General features: G+C 42.3%; 1 protein-coding gene across 2 annotated transcripts in view; it reads left to right on the forward strand.

Moving 5' to 3' along the window:
- Positions 1 to 27,257, forward strand: part of ARHGEF9 (Cdc42 guanine nucleotide exchange factor 9) — a 199,209-nt gene that overhangs the window by 110,104 nt on the left and 61,848 nt on the right. For both annotated transcript variants that reach the window (XM_063313471.1, XM_063313470.1), the window contains exons 3-4: positions 3,037 to 3,216; positions 23,280 to 23,474. In XM_063313471.1, coding sequence (XP_063169541.1) covers positions 3,037 to 3,216; positions 23,280 to 23,474 — 375 coding nt within the window. The remainder of the gene's footprint in view (positions 1 to 3,036; positions 3,217 to 23,279; positions 23,475 to 27,257) is intronic.

Consider the following 27,257-nt stretch of genomic DNA (forward strand, 5'->3'; position numbering starts at 1 on the left):
AAAGGAAGAGCACGTAGCACTATCTTAGAGAAAGTTATTTTTTCTACCCACTCCTGGTCCATCCACCCCGATGGGTCTTCGGCTAATGTAGGTGTGCAACTAAAAGGAGTTAAAAGAACAAAATAATCTTGGAGTTAAAATAATGCTACTATTTGACCACAGATTTCTCAGCTTCTTTTAGAGTAACTGCTGCACACACAACCCCCATTAGCAAGAAATGATTCTGCATTTTAAGGGTCTTCCTGCCTGAACTTCCCATCTTAGATCCTTTGGTTCTCCTCTGTTTATTTTTTTAAGGAGTAGAAGCACAAGTGGCTTCTGGGGTCATGGCTGATGGAGCTAGATAAGGGTGGTACTTGTGGAATTTCACTTAAGAGACCTGGAAGAGAACAGGGAAACAGAGTTTGTAAATAAGTAATGGGAACCTTTCATGACGTTTTCCCTTTTGGGCTGGGGGGTTTCAGCGCTGCTTGAAAGCACGGAAGGAAAGAGAGAGGGAAATCATTGTAAGAGAGAGGCAGAAGGATGTCAGAAGGAAATATGGAAGGAGGCTCAGGAGCTGATAGGCAAGAAGCTGACCATGTTCTTCGGAGGAGCCGGTTTCCATGATCGGCAGGACCTGATAACAAGAGGCAAGATCTGCAAGTGTTCTTTCCTTGTGCAAAAAGTTTTGGGGAACGTTGCATTTACAAAAAATCACAGTAGGGACAGCAAAACTCTATGGCAGGGTTTCTTAAACCTTTTTTTCTCTGAGGACCCCTTCCCACTTTTAAAAATTATGAACAGCTTTTGTGTATATGGGTTATATTTACCGATATTTACCTATTAAAAATTGAACTGAAGGCATCTGCTGCTGCTACCGCTTCTCACAATTGTTTGATGGGATTTTAATACTGTGTTATTTTGCAACTAGGCTGGCAAATAATTTTGATGTTGAGGACCCCTGAGAGGGTCATGAGGGACCCCTGGGGGTCCTTGGACCACATTTTAAGAAACACTGCTCTATGGAGTAAAATAATATATAAAAACCTGTCACACAATTCCTATTTAGACTGATCTGCAGTTCTGGTGATGTATGACGATTCCACTCACTTCTTGTCTTCCCAGATAAGTCTAAATTCTGTCTTTATTCAGTACAGCCTTTTTTAGGCCCCCAGACCCATTCTGACTTTGACAGCATGTTTGGGGCACTCTCAGAAAAGTGGCCACCATTGGCACGGAAGACAAAGTAGTTGCGTGTCCTTCTGCTCCTTCCTTTTGTCTTGAACGATGCTTCAAGTCACCCCAAATCCACCGAGATACCTTTTACTTGGGGCTGGGGGGCACGTGGCCAAATAAACCAGCAGCTCCCCAGATATTTGGGGGAATAATGATGATGGTAGAGCAGTGTCTCCCAACCTCAGCAACTTTGAGATGTGTGGACTTCAACCCCTAGGATTCCCCAGCCAGCCCTGGGAACACTGTACTAAAGTTTGGGTTTTGCTCTGCAACATGCCGGCTTCCTTCTTTTAAACTGGAGTGGGCAGTTTAATTAAATCTAATTAATACCTGCAATAATACCTCCCCCCTTGATCTGGTTGAACACCTTTGAAAGTTGGAGTGCCAATTCGGGTGTCCAATATTTAAAAATGCAGGCTTCTACAACCTGGCTGCAAAAATAAGTAAATAAATGATGTTTGGGGTCAGAATTAAAGATACGGGCTGGCTGTGTAATCCTGTCTCTAGATTAAATCAGCAGGGACAGGCTGCAGTTCTCCAATCCGAGAGTGGCAGGAAAGACCCTTGAGACCACCCCTGTCTCAGGGGCCTTTTGCAGGGCTACCGTCATCTTCACCAGGAAAGATGCTCTGTCCAGATGATGGTCTTCTGCCAAGTTGAGTACTGTGGAGCCCCCGTGTAGAGCTCAGCCTCAGTGGGATAAAGCTGCCACCCGGGCGATCTGTCTGACCTTGTCTGAACTCTGCTCAACAGCTGCCAGGCAGAGAGAGAAAGTTCTGTCTTCACCTTGTGACAAATACCTCTTTTCTCACTTGACCTGATAGAACACCTTTGAAAGTTGAAGTGCCAATTTGGGTGTCCAAGGGAGGCTTGATTCCGTCACGGACTGCCCTGAGGTGAGGGTGGCTTGGGACACTTGCCCTCTTGCTTGCTTGTTCAGAAATGGTTGCAAGAAAGGGGTCTTCCACCAAGGGTATTTCTCCTACCCCAGTCCAGATGTTGAATGGCACCTGTGTTCTTGATGTTGCAGAGATCTGCAGCACGCACGGGTGGTAGCCGATGTTCTTAAGGCATGAGACATGAGCCCTAACTTGAAGTGAAGTGAGCTTTTAACTAGCGTGAAGATTCCCTTCCATAAGGATAAGATTTGTTCGTAATGTTGAGTTGTCTGAATACTAAATAGTGCTTGAACCACGCGCTGTTACTTAGCATTAGACAGTATACATGGAAGAAGTAATTAAATATCCTTCCCATTTCAGAGTGATTCTATTGAGGCTTTCAGCCAGCCAGCCAGCTAGCTTATTCCATTCCATACCCCATTCTTTTTTTCTTTTCCATCTGACATTCACCAGTCTGTATTTATGTGGCACGCTCAATCTTTATTGTACTGTTCCCGCCCCCCCTCCGCCTTTTAACATGATGCAAAAAACATTCTTTAACCTAGTAAGCCAGATTCTTAGGGAGAAGGCTCAATGGGAACCCTGATTTGATAGCCTTCTGGCTGCAAGGGTTTATGCTGGACTTGTGGCTTCCTGCACCTGCCTTGATTTGCAGCCTGTAATGCGATAGTCAGGCAGGGAAGATTCAGTTAAAAGAAGACCTTGCCTGAAGCCCCTTCCATGGCATCATTGGGACACACACCTTCCATAGCCAGGTGGACCGAGATCCCCGCCTTCTTTGAGAAGCAAGGGACGAGCATTCAGACCACACGCAAGGCGCATGGCTTCCTCAGCCTCTCTGCAGAGGGGTGGCGGGAGGAGGAGGCTTTCTCCCAGGGGGAAGAGAAGGTGGCTGATGGGCCTTGTTTTCTTTCTCAAGCTGATCAGTGGCGGTTCGATTGTCAGTGCCGAGGCAGTATGGGATCACGTCACCATGGCCAACCGGGAGTTGGCGTTTAAAGCGGGAGACGTTATCAAGGTCCTCGATGCCTCCAACAAGGACTGGTGGTGGGGACAGATCGACGATGAAGAGGGCTGGTTTCCTGCCAGCTTTGTAAGGGTGAGTAGCATCTATTTTTCTCATTCCCCCCTCCTTGGCCCATCTAGTGGGTGCAGCTGGGCCCGGGGTTGGTGGTAAAGGTAAAGGTTTCCCTTGACGTAAAGTCCAGTCGAGTCCGACTCTAGGGGGCGGTGCTCATCTCCGTTTCTAAGCCTTAGAGCCGGCATTGTCTGTAGACACTTCCGGGTCATGTGGCCAGCATGACTCACGGAACGCCGTTACCTTCCTGCCGAAGCGGTACCAATTAATCTACTCACATTTGCATGTTTTCGAACTGCTAGGTGAACAGGAGCTGGGACTAGCCACGGGAGCTCACCCCGCCGCGCGGTTTCGAACCGCCGACCTTCCGATCGGCAGCTCAGCAGTTTAACCTGCAGCGCCACCGCGTCCCTCTGGGGTTGGTGGGGCCAGGCTAAAAATGTCATTTTTGTCACCCCCAAATTGTGCAAAATGCAAAAAATGAAAATAGTAACTTTTGCAAATGGGCAGTTTGCTACCAAAATCTGGCAAGGGGTCTCATGGTGCACCAGATATTCATCTGCAGAGGACATCTATAACCTACTCCTATGCTGGATTCATACTTGACAAAAGCATGCAGGTAGTCCTCACTTAATGACCACAGTTGGGACCGGAGTTTCAGTTGCTAAGTGAAGCAGTCATTAAGCGAATGCAACCTGATTGTACAACCTTTTTGGAGTGGTTGTTAAGTGAATCATTGCAGGCATTAAGCCAACTACATGGTCGTTAAGTGAATCATGCAGTTCCCCATTGATTTTGCTTGCCAGAAGCTGGCCGGGAAGATCGAAAGTGGTGATCATGTGACCACGGGACACTGTGATGTTCATAAATGTGAATTGGTTGCCAAGTGCCCAAACCATGATCACATGACCCCAGGGACGCTGCAATGGTCATAAGTATGAGGACTGGTTGTAAGCCCTTTTTTTCAGCACCATCCTAAGTCCAAACCATCACTAAAGGAATAGTTGTTAAGCGAGGACTACCTGTACCTTTTGTCACAGCGGTGTCATCATATCACAGCAAACTGTGATGATCCACTGGCTTTTTGGGCTTTTGAAAGAAATCAGACAAATTTATGGAAAAGGCAAGGCCTACAAAGGAAATAGAAGTGCAGAAGGTAAAACTGAACCTCTGTGTGTCGATGCAGCCTATCTTTGAACCAGCTGTCTCTGAAAGAAAGCAGCATCATTTACTGAATGCAGGATTTGAACTGACTTCTGGCTGACACTCTGGGGAAACCAGGTTATGAAATGAATAGACATTTGGTCTGACCCGTCATATTTTTTCTTATGTTCTTACATAATGGAGAAATCAGGCTATTTTCTATTTTGCATCCATTCATTTAAAAAGCCTGGTCTGACCTATTTCTGTATTAGTCAAATAAATGAGAGAACTGTTTTCCTCAAACATGCATTTTTTTTTTGTACTTTATATTAAAATATATTTCCTAAAAAAACTTTTGAATTCCTTCTCTGCGATTTCACTCTATACATTTTGATACCCTTCTTTATTTTATTTTTTAAAAAATGGGTTGATACCTTCAATTTTTGGTTGCCAACTTCCAGCTTCTGTAATAATGTAAACTGCAGACATGAGCCAAACTCTACCATTAAGGAATATGACATTTGGAATGTTACAAGAAGGTAGTATAATTGTGGAATTTTTCTTCTTGGCGATATTGCAGAAATCTGGTCTTTTCACTTCTTCTTGTTCAGTTGGTGTTCTTTTTTCCACTGGCTGCAGAAATAAGCCCAATATTTATTGTTCAAATGACTTTTTACGCTTTGTTATACTTTTATGTTTTTTTAAAAAAGTGCAACAGTGATTTCTAGGAGAAACAGGCTTGAAACTACACATGTTTTAAGGGAAAAAGTGGGCCTCCCGTGTGCATAGCACTTTTGATCTACAAATACCCATTCTGGATTGTGTTGCGCAGCTGTACTTAGAGGGTTACAGAATATTGCAGGAAAAAAACAATAAAGCTAAACACATAGAGTCCACTGGTATTTAAACAGAGCTAGAAATAAAACTCAGTTGGGAATAAGATTCAGAACAACCCTTCAAACTTAAGAGGTTCTCTTTTTAAGGCAGCAGATTTTTCGAAACAACCATTCTTCCAAGGCTGGGAGGGAAGGAAGGAAGGAAGGGAGGGAGGGAGGGAGGGACTTAGCACACTGATTATTCAAGTGCTCTTATTTTCTTAGCCATTGATTCTTTCCTAGTTTTGAGGCAGTGTTTTAATAAACATTGTGGCAAATTGTAGGTAGCTAGCTGAACAGGACTGTGGCTTAGCATGAACACACCAAATCTGGAATTTTGATTCCTGAGCCTTCCAGGATAGAACAATCAAACAAACCATCTTGAGAAAGATTTCCTTGACTGAGAACCTTGAGACTTGCTGTGGGATAGGAACACTAAGCCATAATATAATAAGCTGCTTCAGCTTTCTAGGGGCTTAACTTGTTGTGTGAACCCAGCCAGAATGATTATTGATTGATTACATGTCATCAAGTCATTGTCGACTCTTAGAAAACACAGGGATAGATTTTCTCCATGACAATCTGTCCCTAACCTGGTCTTTCAGGTTTTCCATCAGTGTACCCATTGCTGCTGTAGCTGAGTCCATCTCTCAGCATTAGAGCCTTCTCCAGAGAGTTGGGTCTTTACATAATGTGCCCAAAATAAGCTAATTTGAGCCTGGTCCTTTGTGCCTTGAGTGAGAACTCCTGGTTGATGTGTTTGAAGATCCATCAGTTTGTTTTCTTGGTAGTCCACGGTATTCTCAGGAGTCTTCTCCAACACCAAAGTTCAAAAGTGTCAATATTCTTCCTAGATGGTAAATCAAGGTTAGAAGCAGCTTTCTAACCTCAACCTAGGAACCCACCAGGCATGCAGGCCAGTTCCCAGAATTCCCAATGGTGGCCATGCTGAGCATTGAAGTCATGTATCTGGAAAGCCACCCAAAGGAAAGGTGGGGCATAAATGTAACAAATAAATAGACACAAAAATCTGTTGTTGTTTATTCGTTTAGTCGCTTCCGACTCTTCGTGACTTCATGGACCAGCCCACGCCAGAGCTTCCTGTCAGTCGTCAACATCCCCAGCTCCCCCAGGGACGAATCCGTCACCTCTAGAATATCATCCATCCATCTTGCCCTTGGTCGGCCCCTCTTCCTTTTGCCTTCCACTCTCCCTAGCATCAGCATCTTCTCCAGGGTGTCCTGTCTTCTCATTATGTGGCCAAAGTATTTCAGTTTTGCCTTTAATATCATTCCCTCAAGTGAGCAGTCTGGCTTTATTTCCTGGAGGATGGACTGGTTTGATCTTCTTGCAGTCCAAGGCACTCTCAGAATTTTCCTCCAACACCACAGTTCAAAAGCATCGATATTCCTTCGCTCAGCCTTCCTTATGGTCCAGCTCTCGCAGCCATATGTTACTACAGGGAACACCATTGCTTTAACTATGCGGGCCTTTGTTGTCAGTGTGATGTCTCTGCTCTTAACTATTTTATCGAGATTTGTCATTGCTCTTCTCCCAAGGATTAAGCGTCTTCTGATTTCCTGACTGCAGTCAGCATCTGCAGTAATCTTTGCACCTAGGAATACAAAGTCTTTCACTGCTTCTACATTTTCTCCCTCTATTTGCCAGTTATCAATCAAGCTGGTTGCCATAATCTTGGTTTTTTTGAGGTTTAGCTGCAAGCCAGCTTTTGCACTTTCTTCTTTCACCTTCATCATAAGGCTCCTCAGTTCCTCTTCACTTTCAGCCATCAAAGTGGTATCATCTGCATATCTGAGATTGTTAATGTTTCTTCCAGAGATTTTAACTCCAGCCTTGGATTCCTCAAGACCAGCTTGTCGTATGATGTGTTCTGCATACAAGTTGAATAGGTAGGGTGAGAGTATACAGCCCTGCCATACTCCTTTCCCAATCTTAAACCAGTCCGTTGTTCCGTGGTCTGTTCTTACTGTTGCTACTTGGTCGTTATACAGATTCTTCAGGAGGCATACAAGATGACTTGGTATCCCCATACCACTAAGAACTTGCCACAATTTGTTCTGGTCCACACAGTCAAAGGCTTTAGAATAGTCAATAAAACAGAAATAGATGTTTTTCTGAAACTCCCTGGCTTTTTCCATTATCCAGCGGATATTGGCAATTTGGTCTCTAGTTCCTCTGCCTTTTCTAAACCCAGCCTGTACATCTGGCAATTCTCGCTCCATGAACTGCTGAAGTCTACCTTGCAGGATCTTGAGCATTACCTTACTGGCATGTGAAATGAGTGCCACTGTTCGATAGTTTGAACATTCTTTAGTGTTTCCCTTTTTTGGTATGGGGATATAAGTTGATTTTTTCCAATCTGATGGCCATTCTTGTGTTTTCCAAATTTGCTGGCATATAGCATGCATTACCTTGACAGCATCATCTTGCAAGATTTTGAACAGTTCAGCTGGGATGCCGTCTTCTCCTGCTGCCTTGTTATTAGCAATGCTTCTTAAGGCCCACTCAACCTCACTCTTCAGGATGTCTGGCTCTAGCTCACTGACCACACCGTCAAAGCTATCCCCGATATTGTTATCCTTCCTATACAGGTCTTCTGTATATTCTTGCCACCTTTTCTTGATCTCTTCTTCTTCTGTTAGGTCCTTGCCATCTTTGTTTTTGATCATACCCATTTTTGCCTGGAATTTACCTCCAATGTTTCTAATTTTCTGGAAGAGGTCTCTTGTCCTTCCTATTCTATTGTCTTCTTCCACTTCCGCGCATTGCTTGTTTAAAAATAATTCCTTATCTCTTCTGGCTAACCTCTGGAATTTTGCATTTAATTGGGCATATCTCCCCCTATCGCTGTTGCCTTTTGCTTTCCTTCTTTCTTGGGCTACTTCTAGTGTCTCAGCAGACAGCCATTTTGCCTTCTTGGTTTTCTCTTTCTTTGGGATGTATTTTGTTGCCGCCTCCTGAACAATGCTGCCAACTTCTGTCCAGAGTTCTTCCGGGACCCTATCTACTAAGTCCAGTCCCTTAAATCTATTCTTCACCTCCACTGCATATTCCTGAGGAATATTCGTGAGCTCATATCTAGCTGATCTGTGGGTCTTCCCTAATCTCTTTAGTCTGATCCTAAATTGTGCAAGAAGAAGTTCATGGTCTGAACTACAGTCAGCTCCAGGCCTAGTTTTTACCGACTGTACAGATGTCCGCCACCTTTGGCTGCAAAGGATGTAATAAATCTGATTTCGGTGTTGTCCATCTGGTGAAGTCCATGTGTAAAGCCGTCTCTTAGGTTGTTGGAAGAGAGTGTTTGTTATGCAGAGTGAATTGTCTTGGCAAAATTCTATCAGCCTATGTCCTGCTTCGTTTTGTTCTCCTAGGCCATACTTACCTGTAATTCGAGGTGTCATTTGACTGCCCACCTTAGCATTCCAGTCTCCTGTGATGAAAATAACATCTCTTTTAGGCGTGTTGTCCAGTAGGTGCTGCAGATCCTCATAGAACTGCTCTACTTCAGCTTCTTCAGCATTTGTGGTTGGGGCGTATATTTGGATCACTGTGATGTTAGATGGCTTGCCCTGAATTCGAATTGAGATCATTCTGTCGTTTTTGGGGTTGTATCCAAGCACTGCTTTAGCCACTTTACTATTAATTATGAAGGCTACTCCATTTCTTCTGTGGTCCTCTTGTCCACAGTAGTAGATCTGGTGGTCATTTGATGTGAAGTGGCCCATTCCAGTCCATTTCAGTTCACTGACGCCCAGAATGTCTATCTTTAATCTTGACATCTCACCAATAACTACATCCAATTTGCCCTGGCTCATAGATCTTACATTCCAGGTTCCAATGGTGTGTTGATCCTTAGAACATCGGATTCGCCGTTCACCACCAGCACCGTCGGCCGCTAACCATCCTTTCGGCTTTGAGCTAGCTGCGTCATCACGACTGGGGCTAGTTGAGCTCATCCTCTGTTCCTCCCCAGTAGCATTTTGACCATCTTCCGACCTGGGGGTCTCATCTTCCGATGGTATACCGACATATCTCTGGTTGTACTGATCCATTTAGTTTTCACGGCAAGAATACTGGGGTGGGTTGCCATTACCTTCCCCAGGGATCGCATTTAGTCTGACCTCTCTGTCATGATCTTCCCGTCTTGGGTGGCCCTTCACGGTTTAGCTCATGGCATCATTGAGGTGCTCAAGCTCCAGCACCACGACAAGGTAACGATCCTTTGCGGAGACAAAAATCTAAACAGAGACATATTTTATCTGCACTAGCTGTAAGATACAGGTGCATAAACTTGGGGTGAAAACTGGACTTGATTAGTGATGAACCAGGGACCACAGTCTGGAAGATGGGTGAGTTCAGATCAGCTAAAATTCATCCATGTACGCCCGTAAATAAAATCCAATTCAAGAGAGTTAATGTGATTTACTCCCAGTGTATTTGTGCCCCTACTGTAAAATAGCTCTGAATCCTTGAGTCAGTTACTGGCAGGAGGTAGCTTCCACAATCCTGCTGTTCCTCCATCATTGGCTCAACCCCCCTCCCCCCCAAGTCACAGATCTTCCTCAAACTCTTCTTCCAGGATAACACTTCATTCTTCTTTGTGGTACCTTCACTGGTACCTCTGCTGCAATGAAGATCTACCCCTGCTCTCCCCATAACGGTAAACAGCAAAGACAGTGATGTCAATCCCCCAAATCTCTGTGCATGCTGTGAAGAACTGGTTAAAGTCTGACTGGATTGGCAAGAGTGATGCCCAGGTTAAAATAAGGGTTTTGTTGATGCAAAAAATAAATGTGGATCAGGGTATCCCAAATTATCTATCCCTAGATCCCTGCACTGTTACAATCGTGCTGAAGTCTTGGTTTAAGCAGAATATCGAAACAAGCAAACGTTGGGTTTCTTGTCATCTAAGAAGGTACCCAGAAAGGAGCGTCACCCAATTTGTCACTTCTCTGCTCTGTGCTCTGCCCTAAATCATCAAGCATGGCTGAGTGGTCAGGGATTTCGTTTGGGGGGGTTGGAGCGAGCCAAGCAGCTATTAAGAAAATTAACAGCACTTGCAGGGAGAGCAGAAGACAGCTTCTCTCTATCTTGCTGGGTCCTCATCCCTTTTGGATACAAGCTTTAAATACATTTATGGTATGTACTGTATAGGTAAGCTTCCAAGGCAATAGGAAAATGCAAACAAAGGGGCGGAAATTATACAACAGTGGCAGAGGGAGCTTTAGTTAAGAGATGGAGCTATTAAGAGCAATTAAGAGCAGTGCCAGACACAGGGACTTATTGAGTGATAGACACTTAACAAAAGCCTTGAGGATCATCACCATGGAGAATTTGGAACGATGTACGCTCGTGGTCAGGTGAAGGCCCGTCTTAGCTGAGCTCCATCTGAGAGACTTAATCACTGGTGGGGGAAAGACCCAGCAATGCTGAAGATGCATTGGAAAAACAGTGGAAGAGCTGGGAGGGGACTTCACGGGCAGAGGAACAAGAATGGAGAACGGGTGGTGGTCAGCCTGCCCTTTTCTAAGCCCGAGATGGCCACGACTAAAACAAGGGAAAATCGGAAGGTGATTTTCCTCTTAAAGCCACAGTAGCAAGAATAAAATGCAAGACATAGAATTGTAAAATTTCCATAACATAACCCAGTTAAAACTGTTCAGACATAATCCTTTGAAACCCTCAGATGTAGCTGCTTCTGAGTGAACCTTCTGTAGCAGTTTCTTAGTTCCCTGGGATTTTTGTACATATCCAAAGCTTGCAAGTCCTACTGAGCTTGACGGGCTAAGGAGAGACTCTGTATTCAAAACCCTTTTTCTATATCTTTAGTTAAGCTGTTCAGCCTACCGGAGACACTTTCTAAATTTGTTTCTATTTAGAAAATAATGTACATTTGGCAAAAGTATAAATCAGAATCCATTTATGGTTTCCATAAATCGCAGGATTCACTAAAAATTAGAACTATTGTTCTCGGTAACATAATATATATAATCTTTCCAATAAAAATGTAGTTGATTCCTCTGTATACTTAATATTCAAATTCTTTCAGTACCCAACTCAATTCAATTTATTTATTACGGTTGTAGACCAGTACAAGCAGAGTGTTTAGTGAATATATGTATATAAATCTATCTTAATAGATAATAAACGAAATAAAATTTAAGACAAAGTTAAAATACATTTAAGGGACGCGGTGGCGCTGTGGGTTAAACCGCTGAGCTGTCGATCGGAAGGTCGGTGGTTCGAAACCGCGCGGCGGGGTGAGCTCCCGTTGCTCGTCCCAGCTCCTGCTCACCTAGCAGTTCGAAAACATGCAAATGTGAGTAGATCAATAGGTACCGCTTCGGCGGGAAGGTAACGGCGTTCCGAGTCGTCATGCTGGCCACATGACCCGGAAGTGTCTATGACAACGCCGGCTCCAAGGCTCAGAAACGGAGATGAGCACCGCCCCCTAGAGTCGGATTCGACTGGACTTTACGTCAAGGGAAACCTTTACCTTTACCTTTAAAATACATTTATAAAACAACCTAACTAGTAGACACTAAAATGATATAAGTATAGCAACATCTAAAATTACAAAGAAGTGATAATTGTATCAGTAACTTTTTCAAGAAGAGGAATTGACTATATTTAGTATGCCATTCTACAAGCATTAAATTATCAGGGCACTTCTACCATTGAGCAATTATTAATTAGCTGCTAACAGGAAAAATATAAAAAGTTCCTTATTATGTAATTCAGCAACAACTTCCTTGAAGATGCGTAATAGTGGAGTGTGTTCTACTCATTGCTTAGATAGAAGTTTTACTTCTTTAGATACTTTCTTCCAGAATAGCACACCTTTTCACATATCCACCCATATACTGACAACTCACAACTTTTTGTTGAGTAGTTGTGAGACATTCACACTATTCTTACTGGAGTTAAATGCCAGCAGTGTACTACCTCCCACCTTAGCTCTGCTACAGACTGATAAAAACCCTCCTGGTTTCCATAGTTGGGCCTTTCATATCTTTAATTTGCTTTTCAGGGTCTGTATTGTTCTTTTAGACCTACAGGGACACACGGACACACTTCTTGAAGTGTATTGTCAAAATTCCTTCAGGACATAGGTCTCTCCAGGGACTTAAACCCATACCATTTATCTTTAAATGGTTACATAGGACAAAAAGTGTATTTTTACTAAATCACAATTCTGCTTTAACTTAGCATAGACAAAAACCTTATCAAAAGTTAGTTCCACTTGGTACAACCTTTACACAATCCAAGAACTAACACATTCCTTTGTTGAGGCTTATGAATCGCTTAGCAGGTTGACCTGAGCTAATGTCAGGAAAGCCAATCAGCAAGAGCTGAAGTAATTGCTCATGAGTTTGCATTTAATACTTTTACAAATATAACATTTAAGTTGTCATTCATCTCTTATGGTGGAGAGCTGCTTAGGAGCAGACCTGAGATCACACCCTCTTCTCCCCAAGTTGCGAAATATTAATGTGTCAAACATCTTGATCAATTTATATTTTCCTGAGATAAATTTACATAGGTAAAATTACATTCTCACTTCCTAGAATATCTGTGAAGTGTTCACAGTTTGAATCTTATATTCCAGAGGGCTGTATATGTAAAAAGAACCAATTTTTGACACTAATACTCTTCATGTTATGACCTTTCCCATCTCTGAATTTTTAAATGTATTATGATAGATGGATGGATGGATGGATGGATGGATGGATGGATGGATGGATGGATAGATAGATAGATAGATAGATAGATAGATAGGAAGCAAGGTGGATGGACTCAGTTATAGTGGCAATGATTGCACCATTGGAAGACCTGAAAGACCAGGTTAGGGACAGGTTGTCATGGTGAAAATCTATCTATGTGGTCACTAAGTTGGCACATAATAAATCCATCATTGTGATCAAGTCATTTTAGCAAAAGACCAAACAAGAGGCTACATAGTGTTTATACTGTTAGACTTGGAGTGGAGAAACCAGATTCTAGTCCCCGCTCAGCCAGGGAAGTTCTTTCTCAAAGCCCAGCATACCTCACGGGGTTGTTTCTGTGGGGAAAACAGAATGAGGGAGTTCTGTGTAGGACTCCTTGAACAAACTGCACAGTATAAATCAGACAAATAAATAAGTAAAATAATCCCGGAATCCTGCCAACCTAGCAGTTCGAAAACATGCCAATGTGAGTAGATTAATAGGTACCACTTCGGCGGGCAGGTAACGGCGTTCCGTGTAGTCAGGCCGGCCACATGACCACGGAAGTGTCTTTGGACAAACGCCGGCTCTTCGGCTTTGAAACGGAGATGAGCACCGCCCCCTAGAGTCGGACACGACTGGACTTAATGTCAAGGGAAACCTTTACCTTTATTTAAAATAATATATACTTTTTATATATTATTTTTATATATTTATACGCTATAAATCAAACAAATAAATAGGTCAAATAATCCTGAAACTCTTCTAAGACTCTTCCATTATCTAAAAAGTCCATCAAAATGTAAAAGAACTCTTGATGGCAGTGCAGTAGAAGGTTGGAATACCAGATGCAAAGGTCAGAGCTACAAGATCGATGCAAACTTGATGTTTCCTTCTGTTTTTTCCAGAGGAGACATTTCGTGCCACCTGCAGTGAAGCTCTGCAAAGGCAAAGTGATCTTTTGATTGCTTTAGGATGTGGAGATCTAGGGATTGGGCGAAAGGAAAGAATTGGCTGTGATTCAGAACAAAGTTGGAAGAACCATCCTGGCTCTCCCATCAAGCATCCTTATGGTCTAGCTGTGTCTGGAATGGCCCTCCCCTCCATTACTGCCAGTCCTCCCCTTTCAGAAAATACTGGTTGAGATGTCTGGCTCACAACGAGCTAAACTATACTGGAGAGAGTAACTTAAAGGTTAGGGACTGTGTGCAGTATTTTGAACCTTATTTCCTTTCGGTGGGATGAGCGCACAGCCCATTAAGGTTAAGGTTAAATTCAAGCTTTGAGATTAAAGGGCCAATTGTCTGTTGACGGCTGGGGTATAATATTTGGCATGAGGTGATCAGAAGGATTCTGTGTAGTTAAATTGGGTCAAGGAATATTGGCATATTTCCAGGGTCATATAAAACCTGTCCTTGAGACAAGTCCTGCTTGCAATCAATGCCTTTAGCACAATGTTTCTCAACACTTTCAACTTTAAGATGCATGGACTCCAGAATTCCCCAGCCAGTAATTTATGATGCATGAAGTCCAACTCCCAGAATTCCCCAGCCAGTACTTTAAGATGTGTGGACTTATATGTGCTAGTTGCAGAATTCTGGGAGTTGAAGTCCACCCATCTTAAAGTTGCCAAGTTTAGCTTTTTTGAATGGGAGGTACAGAGTTGAGTTGGCTGTGAATTTCACTTGACAGCAGGTCAAGATTCTGGGTAAGGGATCTAAGTTGCTTTCTGTCAGGTTCACCCTTAGCATTTTCTTCACAGAATCCTTTTAGTTTAATTGGCCTAGGAGGAATGCTTTTTCCTAGAGATTTTCTGTGTGCAGCTCACTAATATCTTCATCTATACTGCGTGCGTGATGCTTCTTCTGTCACGTGATGACTCAGATGTTTGCTTCTTAACTGATTTGCAAAAAAAAAAAGTTTGCTATCTGTGTTGTTCTGCGTTGCTTTGGTGGAATCGTACCAAAATAATAGCAGGGATTGCAGGGTTGACCCTTTCTCCCCGCATGTTTCTAAACATGACTGCATTCAGACATAAGGATAAGGCAAGAATTGCCCACCTTTTCTAGACCCACATCTTCCAAACTCTCATACACTCAGCAAACTTGATAGGATTTCGGTGGTTTCACCCCCAAATCTTGCAAAATCTTTCATAAGAATGCCAATATTTTGCAAGATTGCAGTGGTCATGATAAGGCCGTATTTCAGGGTGAAGTCCTTAAATTTCATGAGATCTCACAGAGATTTCTGTGATTTTTTTAAAAAATGTATTTTAATTATTTTATTTGAATTAATTTAGGAGATGCTTGTGCCCTTCGAAGTGCAGTGCTGTAGACCCTTGTTATTAGCCAAGGCTTAACATTGTAAGCAAACTCATGTTTAGCAGCTTCCTCTTCCCCTTTTTCCCACTCTTCCACTGAGGTTGCAAGGAGGGAACATCCGTTACAATTTTTAACCACACTTTACTTTTGTCTTACAATCTGGCTCAACTGTGGTTCAGCTTAACTAGACAATTTCACTGTTTTATTAAAACAAAGTTCCTTCAAGAAAATCATGGAAGCCTGGATAAAGACAACTGCCCAACTTTTTATGTCCCAGACCGGTGGTCCTTAAATTGGGGATATCCTGGGCGTAATGGAGCAGTTTGTAATAGCTTGTTTGTGAGTTGAGGATCCAGCTTGGACGCTTGTGTAAAACAACAGAGAGTCTGGCGGATTTTTTGGGGGGTGGGGGAGGCTGTTAATGACATTATTCAGGACCAGGAAAAGGGGTAATTAGGTCAAACATTTTAAGAACCACCGCGCCAGACTATATTGCACTGGGGAAATCAATTTCTCGTTCTCAGTTCTCAAACCTAGACACATTAAATTTAATTAGAGTACCAATAAAGATGTCACTTATAGAACCTTTAACTTTTATAGGTTCTGAGGAATTACTGATTTATTTACTTCTTGCCTCTTAAAGTTTAAGGCTTGGTACCAGAATCAGACATTCCACCAGCAGTCCAAGAAGTGTGGCTCTTAATAAGTGTCAGAAAGAGGCATAAGCATTCCAGAACCTTCCCCTATTTGGTGGGGGGGGGGGGAAGGTGAGAAAATGTGATATGCTCAGACATCTCAGAGTGTTAAGGATAGTACTAATACATTCCCTTCTTTTGAAAATTTCAGGAGACCAGCAGAATATTGCACCCCATTTTCACAGGTGGAACAATTTTGGAGGGTAAATTAGACAGTGCGTTTCAGCCAAGTGTTACTTCCATATTGGTCGTCCTCAACTAGGTGACTTCCAGCATGCAGAACTATAACTGTCAGGCCTTTGAGGTAGTCCAGTCAAGAAACAGGCACCTCAAGGATTCCAGGAAAGTTGCTTTAATGTTGTAGGGTAGAATAACTGAATCTTGAAAGCCTGTTGAAGTTTCTCTCTGACCTTGTACTAAAGAAAATCAAGGCGGGGTTATTTTGAGTTTCTTTCTCACACCTCCTTCTATTTCTGGACTGTGTAATCTCTTCTCCAAGTCCCCCCTTAACAGCTCTTTCATACCTTCCTGAAGGTGAGCTCTAAATTCTTTTACAATAATTCAGTCACCACCGGCTAGTGCAACCTTAAATCATATCATTTTTTAAGCCAACCGACACGTATTGAGAGGTGATTCAGTTCAAGGGGCTCTGAACAGTGCATCCCCCACAGGGCAATTTTTTTTAAGATGGCCAATAGGTTGGTTGTCGGCATTAGTGGTGGGAGAAAAGTACCTTGCAGATTGCTAAATCCCACTGCTCATACTGCTGCATTGTGCCACAATTCGTTTGGCTTATAGCTTTGTGCAGTTTGTAAAACCAGCCAAATTTGGTGAATCCAGCAAACTGTGATTAAAGCAAGCGGTGGTAAAACAGAGGCCTGCAGAACATGTGGCTCTAGAGACATTCCTGACCCACAGCTACCAGCATCTCTCACAAATGGCCATCCTGGGGCTGTTGAATGTTGTAATTCAGCCATGCCTAGTTCTTCCCCTCCAACTTAATACTAAGCCAATATCATATTTCCCCCAAATGAAGACAACCCTGAGTTTAAGAAATCCCCCCCAAATATGCACTGTGAATAGAAAAAAAAAATGAAACACAGAAAAAAGTCCTATGTACAGGTAGTCCTCACTTAATGACCATAATTGAGACTGGAATTTTGGTTGCTAAGCAAAGCAGTCATTAAGCGAATCTGACCCAATTTTATGATCTTTGTTGTGGTCATTAAGTGAATCACCACAGGTGTTAAGTGAGCCATGTGGTCGTTAAGTGAATCACACAGTTCCCCATTGATTTTGCTTGCCAGAAGCTGGCCTGGAAGGTCAAAAATGGTGATCACGTGACTACGTGATGCTGCAGTGGTCATAAATGTGAACCTTGTGCCAAGTGCCCAAATTATGATCATGTGACCGTGGGGGATAAGTCTAAGGACTGATTGTAAGTTGGTTTTTCCAACATCGTTGTAAGTTAAGAAATTGTTTTAGAGGGATTTTATTAGAATTTTATTGTATATTTATTGTTTTGTATTGTAAACCACCCAGAGTCCCTCCGGTCGGAGGAGATGGGCAGTGACAAATTTGATAAATAAATAAATAAAATAAATAAATAAGTTCAAACCATCCCTAAGCAAATGGTTGTTAAGCGAGGACTACCTGTAATGCCCAAATTCCATACTTGTTTACATAGGTTGTCAACTCCAGCTGAAACCAATCCTGGAGATTCACTCTTCCCAACTGATTATGTGACACAATTTTGTGCGCATATATATGTCCGTGTGCATACTTCCTGGTAACCACACTCCCAGAACAGGCAAGCAAAGGACAAACATATTTTTGAATTAATAACTGCTTATTAAAACGAACTATTTGCAAAAGAAGGGACCCTATTCATAAAATGAATTGATCCCCATCTGCATAGGCCAACCATTCTGTCTCTCACGGATAAAGACAAGCTGAATATATAGGTACATTTCCTTCCCACCTTCCAGAAGAAATAGCAAAAAGGGGTGGTTGTGCTGCAGAGGAGGGAAGATGTGTAGGAGAATGAACCAATGGAAGTGTAGTAAAGAGAAGAGATAATTGGACAGAGAGAAGAGAGAGGAGTCAGCTGTAGGAGTCATAGAAAGAGGAAGATGCACCAGGCAAACAGCCCCTTCCGTGTAATGGGTAATCCTCAAGGACATCCATGCCATTGCTGTTCAGAAAACCCATCTGCAGTAGTTATGTCCACCTCCTATGTTGCCGTGTTGTGCCACTTCTGTTCTTATCAGGGAATACAAACGGATCACCTAATTCTCAGGTACCTATGGGAAAGTTTGACTAGATAGCAGCAGGAACTCTGAATGAAGAAAACGTAAGGAGGATCTGATCCAGATCTAAACCTGAGGAGCTACCATTGGTTTACTCATTGGCCAACTAATCTGAAACTAGAGTAGTGAACCATAGCTTTGTCAATCATTGCTGCAATGTCTGAATTGATATATCATGGTTACAGCTGTTGCTTTGCCTATAGAAATAGCTGCATTGTGAATTTAAAAAGCTGAGTTCTGAGAGATTGGGGAATGGAAGAAAAAGACGATCCTCTCTTTATTGCTGTTTGGGACACTCATGTGAGCTCAGTCGTACTTCTATAAGGATATCTCAGTTGCACCACCCACCTTTACTATCAGTTCCCACAAGCAAATCCTGCAAACCAGTGCTGAAACCAGGTTGTTGCAGTGGTGGGTGAAGAGATTTGGCTCTGAGTAAGCTACGTGGTGCAACTTGTATGAAGGATTTTTAAAATGTGTATCTAAATAATAAGTATCCACTTATCTGTAAGGTTTTGAGTTCTCAGTCCATTTTTTGGGAGGTGAGCAGTGATAGGCAAAGGGGTCTGCCCAGCACCTGCTGGCTCCGAACTATGGACTTTTGACCCCAGACTTTCAAATGGCCAGTTTGGCAGCGTGGAGGAGATGTTTGAGTAACCCACCTTCCTTGCTCTGTCTTTGAAACAAGAGGACGTAAAAATAGACCCTGACGGTTCTATGCTCCGTGTTTCATTTCTGCTTCATCATGCAAGTCATTCAAACTGACACTTAGCTGTATTATCCCAGGAAAAGTGCAAAGCCTTGTAATCAAAAGTTGTTATATAACTGGGTGGCTGAGAGATAGCAAGGACATCAATCTGGGGAATTTTTATTTAGGACAGGCTGTTTGTTTTACCTAAGCTCCAGGTTGCTCTAGTTCAAATCTGGCATAGCCTGAAACCAGGAAATCCACTCCAACGAAATCCAGTAAGGGTCCATATTCCTATATATGGCAATAATTCTCAAACCTCATCTCTGCCAGGAGCAATTATTCTCCAGAGCAGCCTTTCTCAACCTTTTGACCCTGGAGGAACCCTTGAAATATTTTTCAAGGCTCCAATATAGGCCTGAAGTTACAAAATTATTCTATTATTTTCTTGGGTAGGCCTGTAGATATGCATTCGCAGTGTTCTTAAACTGAAAGTAAAGGTTGAAACTTAACTCTTTAATGTGAAGTTGCCAGAATTTGAAATAATTTTTTGAATAAATCGTGATCTCCCAGGGAACCCCTAGTGACCTCTCATGGAACCTGAGGTGCCAAGGAACTCTGGTTGAGAAACCATGCTCCAGAGCATACAGTCCTTGACCCTACTGCCATAACTTGCTTACCTCCTCCATCCCAAACCTACTTAAATCTCATTATTGATGGCAGATGCAGTCATGCCAATGGGGTAAAAAATGGTCTCTTGAGGAGTCCAAGGTCCTCATCCGCTGTCTCCAAGAAGTGACCAGGATCCCTTGAGACCTTGCATTGCAAGAATATAAGCAAGACTTAAACACGTCGGAGGGTGCGTCAGGATAGGAGCTGATATGGACACACACACGGGCAACACTTAAACAAATGAGGGTGTTTATTCTGAACACTAAGAGACTTTGACAAATGTAATAGTGTGAGCTAATATATTCAAGTGAAAATAAAATTTACAAAAACTAGTATGTACATTATATTGGGAAATCTTAGCAGTGGCTGGAAAAGGCTAGATTAAAAGACAGCCCTGAAGCACTGATCGTAGCAGCACAAGAACAGTCACTAAGCACCCGATCCACGGAAGCAGGGGTCTACCACACTAGGCAGGCCCTGAGGTGCAGACCGTGCAGAGGGGCCTCAGAGACAGTCCAACCCATAGTGGCAGGTTGTAAGACGCAGGTAGGAACAGCATACACTGAACAGCACAACCCAGTAGCTGGCATTGTGTACAGGAACATCTGCACAGTGTACGGGCCAGACCCTCCCAAGTCCAGATGGGAGACTCCACAGAAGGTTGTGGAGAATGACAGGGCTAAGATCCTGTGGGACTTCCAGATGGACAGGCAGGTACTGGCCAATCAACCAGACATCGTGGTAGTAGAGAAGGACCAGAAGACAGCAGTGGTGATAGATGTAGCGGTGCCAAGTGACAGCCACATCAGGAAGGAGCATGAGAAGCTGGAGGAGTACCAAGGCCTGAAGAAGGAACTAGAGAGGATTTGGAAAGTGAAGGCCAAAGTGGTCCCGGTGGTGGTAAGGGCACTTAAAGCAGTTGCTGTCCTAAAGTCAGGAACCACGCTGAGACAAGGAATAGGTCTCTAATGTTTTATTACTGCTACATTAGACAGAAAATCCTAACAAACTGAAGAAGCGTGGGAAAAACCCAGACAGATAAACCCCGAAAGTTAAGGCGGGTCTGATCTGTGTCTCTTTGAATGGCTGCTTAACTCCTCAGTACTATGCATGCGTTTTTCCCCCTGGATAGGGGCCCCCTCCTGCTCACCATCAGTGCTCATGACAGTTGCGTTGTTTCCTGGGCTTAACTGCCTTTTGTAGCTTCCACATGATTGTCAATTCTACGGCTGCTTGCTGGATCCATTGTCATTAGTTTGGTCTTCTTTGAATTTAATCTTAGTCGTTTTTTTCATTGTGCTCCCTGACTTTTCATTACTGGAGCTTCCAGTTCATTTGCATTTTCCACTATCAAATAATCACGTTATCCATTAAAAACTTTGGAACCTAGATGTTGCTGAATTACTGCACCTATTTTATTCAAACAGAGTGTAACTGATAAGTATCATAGTCCAGCAGCATCTTGGTACCTAAGAAAGGCTTCATAAAGCTTTGCCCACAACGTGGCTCCTTTTTCTAGGCCCAGGAAACTCAAAACATACCAATATTGATGTTCTAGGCAAGCAAATATAGATCTAGATGGTAAATGTGCTCTTCTGTGGACTGGTCTAGACTGTGGTCTAAGTTGCTTAGATTGAGATATCAAACTTGGAGTAAGAGCTACAGATTTTGCCTGGTTGTGAAGTGGTTGGTTTAAAGCAGTGTTTCTCAACCTTGGCAGCTTTAAGATGGGTGGACTTCAACTCTCAGAATTCCCCAGCCAGCCATGCTGGCTGGGGAATTCTGGGAGTTGAAGTCCACCCATCTTAAAGCTGCCAAGGTTGAGAAACACTGGTTTAGAGCAATGTGTTTTCTAGGCCAGCTAACTTCCAGATGTTTGGTCTTCAACTCCTAGAATTTTCAGGGGTACCCATGCTGACTAGAGGATTCTGGAAATTGAGATCTACACATCTGGAAGCAGCCCAGGCTGAGAAACACTGGTTTAGGGGATTCTTTGAACACAACCGTGGAGGTTTGTACACCATGGTTTGGAGTTTGACCTGATGCATGATCCCCACTAATTGTGCCTTACTCAACAAACTACAGTTTTGCCAGGCAGAGGATTCTAATGTGGTAATGTGTTTTCTGCCACATCTCTGTCCCATTTTTATGTTCATACTTTATTTCTTCTATTGAATTGCTGGATTTTCATGGTCACAATAAGCCAGTGTGAGCAATGTAAATATTTTAGAAAGGCAAAACATTTTTGGTTCATGTTTTGAAGGTCAGGCTGGGAAAGAAGGACTTAAAACTAGTTAAATCCATCCCCCCAACCCACTGAATTTATCACTTCTCACATTACTTTTTAGCGTGTACCGAATATGTTTTAAGCATATTGTAAAAAACGTCAAAAGAATCGGTATAGCAGTGGTAAATATGTGTACTACATGAATGCACCGATCACTTCTAATTCCATCCTTCTTCCATGCTTATCCAATTTTTTAAAATTTATTAAAAGGGCCATCTTGTAATTTTTTCCACTTCATTTTGCTAATAAGCTTTCGAATGTTCGCTGTACCTTTAAATTGATTGTTAGGAAAAACTGTGGGTTTTGTGATCTCCCAATTCTTGACCTTTCAAGCTCTCTGTAGGAGGAAAAAAATACTGGTGCAGTAATAAAAGAATGTTGTTAAGCAAAATATAATCAGCAGTTGGAAAAGCAGAGAACATACATTGTAGAGAAAGAAGATTGATGGAGGTTTTTGCAAATTAAAAGGACTGCAACCGTTCCTAAGGTACATGTTAGAAGCAATGCATCCGCAGCTATATATTTAACAATAAGCTAAGCTATGAAAATTGAACACCTGTTAACATACATTTCAATGCAGAGTATAATTTATACTTCTTGTGACATGAAAACTGAATGCAAATAAAGGAAATTTTAACATTTGCTGCATTATTTCCACCTGTGGTAGAAAGGAAGTTTGTTGTTTGAAGAACAGTCACGCTATGCTATGTATTTAGAACCGAATGCAGGAGCGTGTTTTTCTGTTTTCTTAATCCCCCCTGGTGTTTCAGCTTAAAATGGTTGAATATTTTCAGAGCAATGCTTCTGGTTCATTTTTTAAGAATTGTGGAGGAAGGAAACAGGGATAGCAAGCCTGGGAGAAAAATCAAATGTTGGGGTGGGATGAACAAGACTAAAAGAACTGGGGCTGCAGTCCAAGACACATTTTCCTAGGAATAAACCCCACTCAACTGAGTAGCTTATTTCTGACCAGTTAGGGCAGAGTCCCATTATGAGCTCCAACCTTTATAAATTAAGGGGTAGGCTCTGTTGAATCTGCTTTCCTTGTTATTTCATTCATATTTGAATTATACGAATTAATTCACTTAGACCAAAAGTCTTTTCCAATTGTTCTGTGTGTGGACTGGCCAGTGGAAATTGTGCAGGCTGGCACAATGGAGTAGAGAATGTATAAAGTTTGATTACCCAGTATCCACAATATCCTGGATTTCTTCAGCTTTGAGATCACATTGGGCTAAATACTAGCCTCCAGTCCTTTAAACTTGCTGAGGATCAAATTCCTCCTTGAATGATTACAAGAGAAAAATGTTGGCATGGCCAAGCACTGGAAAACCCACGTAACGGGCTGATATTGCCTTTTGTTTCAGCTCTGGGTCAACCAAGAAGATGGAGTTGAAGAAGGCACGAGTGAAGTACAGAATGGACACCTGGATCCAAATGCTGCTGACTGCCTCTGTCTCGGGAGGACCCTCCAGAACCGAGACCAGATGAGAGCCAATGTCATTAATGAAATCATGAGCACGGAGCGCCACTATATCAAACATCTGAAGGACATTTGTGAGGTGAGCCCCCCTCTTCTTGAATAGGTTGCTTAAGACTCAGGTGTCAGGGATGGAGATGAAGATTCAGGTGTCAGGGATGGAGATGGATTAGGATACCAGATGGTTTAATTTCATCTCTCAGCCTAACTTTGAAGTTCTTGGGGTCAATATAAGTCATTCCTTCACAGTCCATTTTTCCATGTTAGTTGTGAGAATCAAATGAGGCACCATTTGTATACTGTAAACCCTGGAATATAAGGAAATCTAGTGTTCTGTTGCTTTTTTGTTGGAGTGATAACAGAATTAAGTATGGAGGTAACCTAACTGTAGCCCTACCCCTTCATTCCCTTGATTATGCTTGTTATCACTGTAATCTTCTGCGCTTTTTAATCTTCATCCTGGGAAAAAGGAAGTGGTAAAAGTGGTTGTTCTCTCCATGACCATGAGAGAAAGTCCAGCCTCCGTAAAAGGTTGGGATCTCACCCTATAGCTTGATTCATACAGTAGGGTACACTAGCTTAAAATGGGATTGTGTAGTTTGTGGTTGAGTGCATTCTGGGGAGCCCAGCTATTGACTCAGCATATTGTATGAACCGGACCATTACATAAAACCATCAGATGGTTGGTTTCTCCAGCATTGCATGCTATGTGAACACAGGAATTGTGTTTTATTAATCCAGATGTAGGCTTTAGCACAATGTTTCTCAACCTTGGCCACTTTAAGATGGGTGGACTTCAACTCCCAGAGTTCCCCAGCTTCAATTCTGGGAGTTGAAGTCTACCCATCTGAAAGTGGCCAAGGTTGAGAAACACTGCTTTAGCCTTTATATGAGCTCAGCCTTTCAGTATTAAAATTAATTCCTCGGAATATCTCTGCAGGCATTCCAAGCATTCAGTTTTGAGAGTTGAAGGGTACAACTGCAGTTTTGTGGGGAATGAACTCCAAAATATGCTACGTTTACTCCTCTGGAGAGACAAATCAGAGATAAAAGGCTTTTTTCAAAATCTAGGACAGAATCATAAAGATCTCTTAGCTGCTTTTTTAATTTTCTTTAACCATCTTTAGCTTATTTAAAGATCAAGAGTAGAAAGAGTATTGAATAGTAGTGTTCGATCCATGCATCTCTGACCCTAGTAAAGTGGATTATTGTCCAGTCCTTTCTTTATACTTTTGCTTCTGTTTTAGCTATTCTGATCCATCCCTTGAATCCTGGGCAAATCTGATTTGATAAAAGAACCATTATAAGCTCAGCTCAGTTTAACCTGCACTGATTCAGCTTGTAGAATTGCTTTCCCAACCTGATGATTCCCAGATGTGTTGAAACATTTGGCTCTTCTGCCACTTTTTATGACCTTTCTGTTTGGGCTATTGTTCGGCTTAGTCCACTGATTATTTGTTTAGGAAAAAAGAATGAGAGAGTGAGACAAAGGCTATGATTGTACAACATTGTACCCTTAACTAGGTCTGTTAGATCCAGCGGCTGCATTCACACAATATGCTAAACTTGCTAGTTTTAACCTTTGTTCACCCTTTTTGTGTCCATGATGTGTGAACCCACCCTATTTGATCAGTTTATGTGCAAATCTGAAGGATGGGTTAATTCAGTTGCAAGGTTAAGCACTGTGCATTGTGTGACTAACTCAGATGTCTGCCTTTTGTTACCTATCATTGATGGCCTTCAATGCTTGCATGAATGGAGAAATGGAAAATAAATTGTTTATAAAAAATAGATAATTAAAAACAGCAAATCCAGTTGATTCTAGTGAGTTGAAGTTTGATCACTTAGATCTTACTCAAATAACTAACATTTATCATTGCTGAATTCCTACTTCTGTAGGTTGGGCTACCAAATATTTTCACTTGCCACAGAACTGGGAATACTGTTTGGTCTGCAAAATGAAATATCGAAATCTGTCCTGGCTCAGTGCACCAGGACTGATGAAAACATTGTAGATCTTCTAGTATTGCTTATTTTATTTATTTAGATTTTTGGCCCACCTATGCAGACTTAAACATGTCCAGAGTGCCAATTAAGAAAAGAAAAATCACAGCCTGCAGTAAAACCATGCTTGGCCATTAGCAGCTCAATGTAGGTACCTTCTGTAATTTCAAGATCTTGTTTTTGTTTCTCATATTTCCGACTTGAATTGTCATCATGTTCCAGCACTTAACTCAACATTTGTAGGGTGGTAACAAACATGATTCCTGTGTGCATTTGATGACCTAACATATCAATCAATCAATTTTATTTTGGTCATAGACCAGCATAGAACTGACGATATAACAATTGTGCTAAAATAGAAATAAAAATAGATATATCGATAGAATAAAATAAGATAAAGATAAAATTATTAATATAAAATTACAGAGTACAGGAATTGAAATGCAAAAGAATCCTATAAAATTACAATTAATTTTACAATGAATAATCTAAATGCTATAAATAACTGGCATAGATAACTATAAAAAGACCTAACTTTTTTTTTTACTTTGATTTATATCTGTAGAGGCCAGAGGGAATGGTCTTGAAGGACAGGGGGAAAAGCTGCTACCAAGGCAATGGTCAGATAAGAAAAGCTTGAGCCCGGGCCAAGAAAGTAACGTGAGAAAACATCTCAGACAAGCCCCTCCCTAGTTCACACAAAGATAAAGTGGTGATGGGGAGCACATTCAGACTTGCAAGATTCTGTTACAATAAAAGTACTCCTGGCCTACAGGGCGTTGGTTTCTTAGCCTGGTCTACCTTGTAGGGCTGACAATATCTCATCATTTATCCACTAAGCATCCAGCAGATAACCCAGTCAACCACTACTCTGTGGGAAATTCTCACTCCTGGGTACTGATCAAAGAGCATTTGACAGATTCCCTGGTTAAGCAGGGAGTGGTTATTTTTGAAGGCCTCCCACTCATCACAAGGTTGAGTAGAAGGCTGTCATTTCCTAGCACTTTTTGACGTCTAAGGGGTAAAGTCTGTAGAGGACCTATTGGGGCATCTTACCTACACGTTTCCTTCCTTTGGCTGTTTTAATGCCCCCCCCCCCCCAAGGCCATGGGAAAGGAAGCAAAATAGAATCACTAGTAGAATGAACTCCTAGAGTGCCCCCCCCATTTTTTTTTTTTTTTTGCCAGGCTGCTCTAGGAGTTTGTGTCAGCAGAAGGAAGAGAGGAGCTGGTTGGATTCAACTATTTGCCCATCAAACTAAACCTCTCTTATTACAATTAAGTGTGTTGTGAGAATAGGGCAATTGTGTGGAGGTGTTTTGGTTAAAGGTGTTTTGGTAGGAAGTGATGTGATGAACAAGCCACAGTCTTGGAGCCCAGGAGAACATAAAATGAATGCCATAGGTGGACTGGACCAAAGACTTGTCTGGTTAAACATTGGTATTACAGAGCAGGCTGCTTCAGGAAAGCTCACAAGCACGTCCTTAGGACCACTGTCTTCAAAGGTTCCTCACTAGCAGCTGGTAGGTTTGTCAGTCAGTCAAATGTTATTGAGAGCCAGTTTGGTCTCATGGGTAAGACACCAGGCTAGAAACCGGGAGACCGTGAGTTCTAGTCCTGCCTTAGGCATGAAAGCTGGCTGGGTGACTTGGGCCAGTCCCTCTCTCTCAGCCCTAGGAAGGAGGCAATGGCAAACCACTTCCAAAAAACCTTGCCAAGAAAACTGCAAGGGATATCACTGACTCGAAGCCCCCCCCCCGCCCCCGTATTACTGCATATGACAAAAGGCCATTGCAATGTTTTACACAAAATGCATTTCAGCTTAGTTCCTGGTGTTATAAAAGTGGCTTGCCATTGATTTC

The sequence above is a fragment of the Candoia aspera genome, chromosome 12, assembly GCF_035149785.1.
Source record: "Candoia aspera isolate rCanAsp1 chromosome 12, rCanAsp1.hap2, whole genome shotgun sequence".
Taxonomy (NCBI): domain Eukaryota; kingdom Metazoa; phylum Chordata; class Lepidosauria; order Squamata; family Boidae; genus Candoia; species Candoia aspera.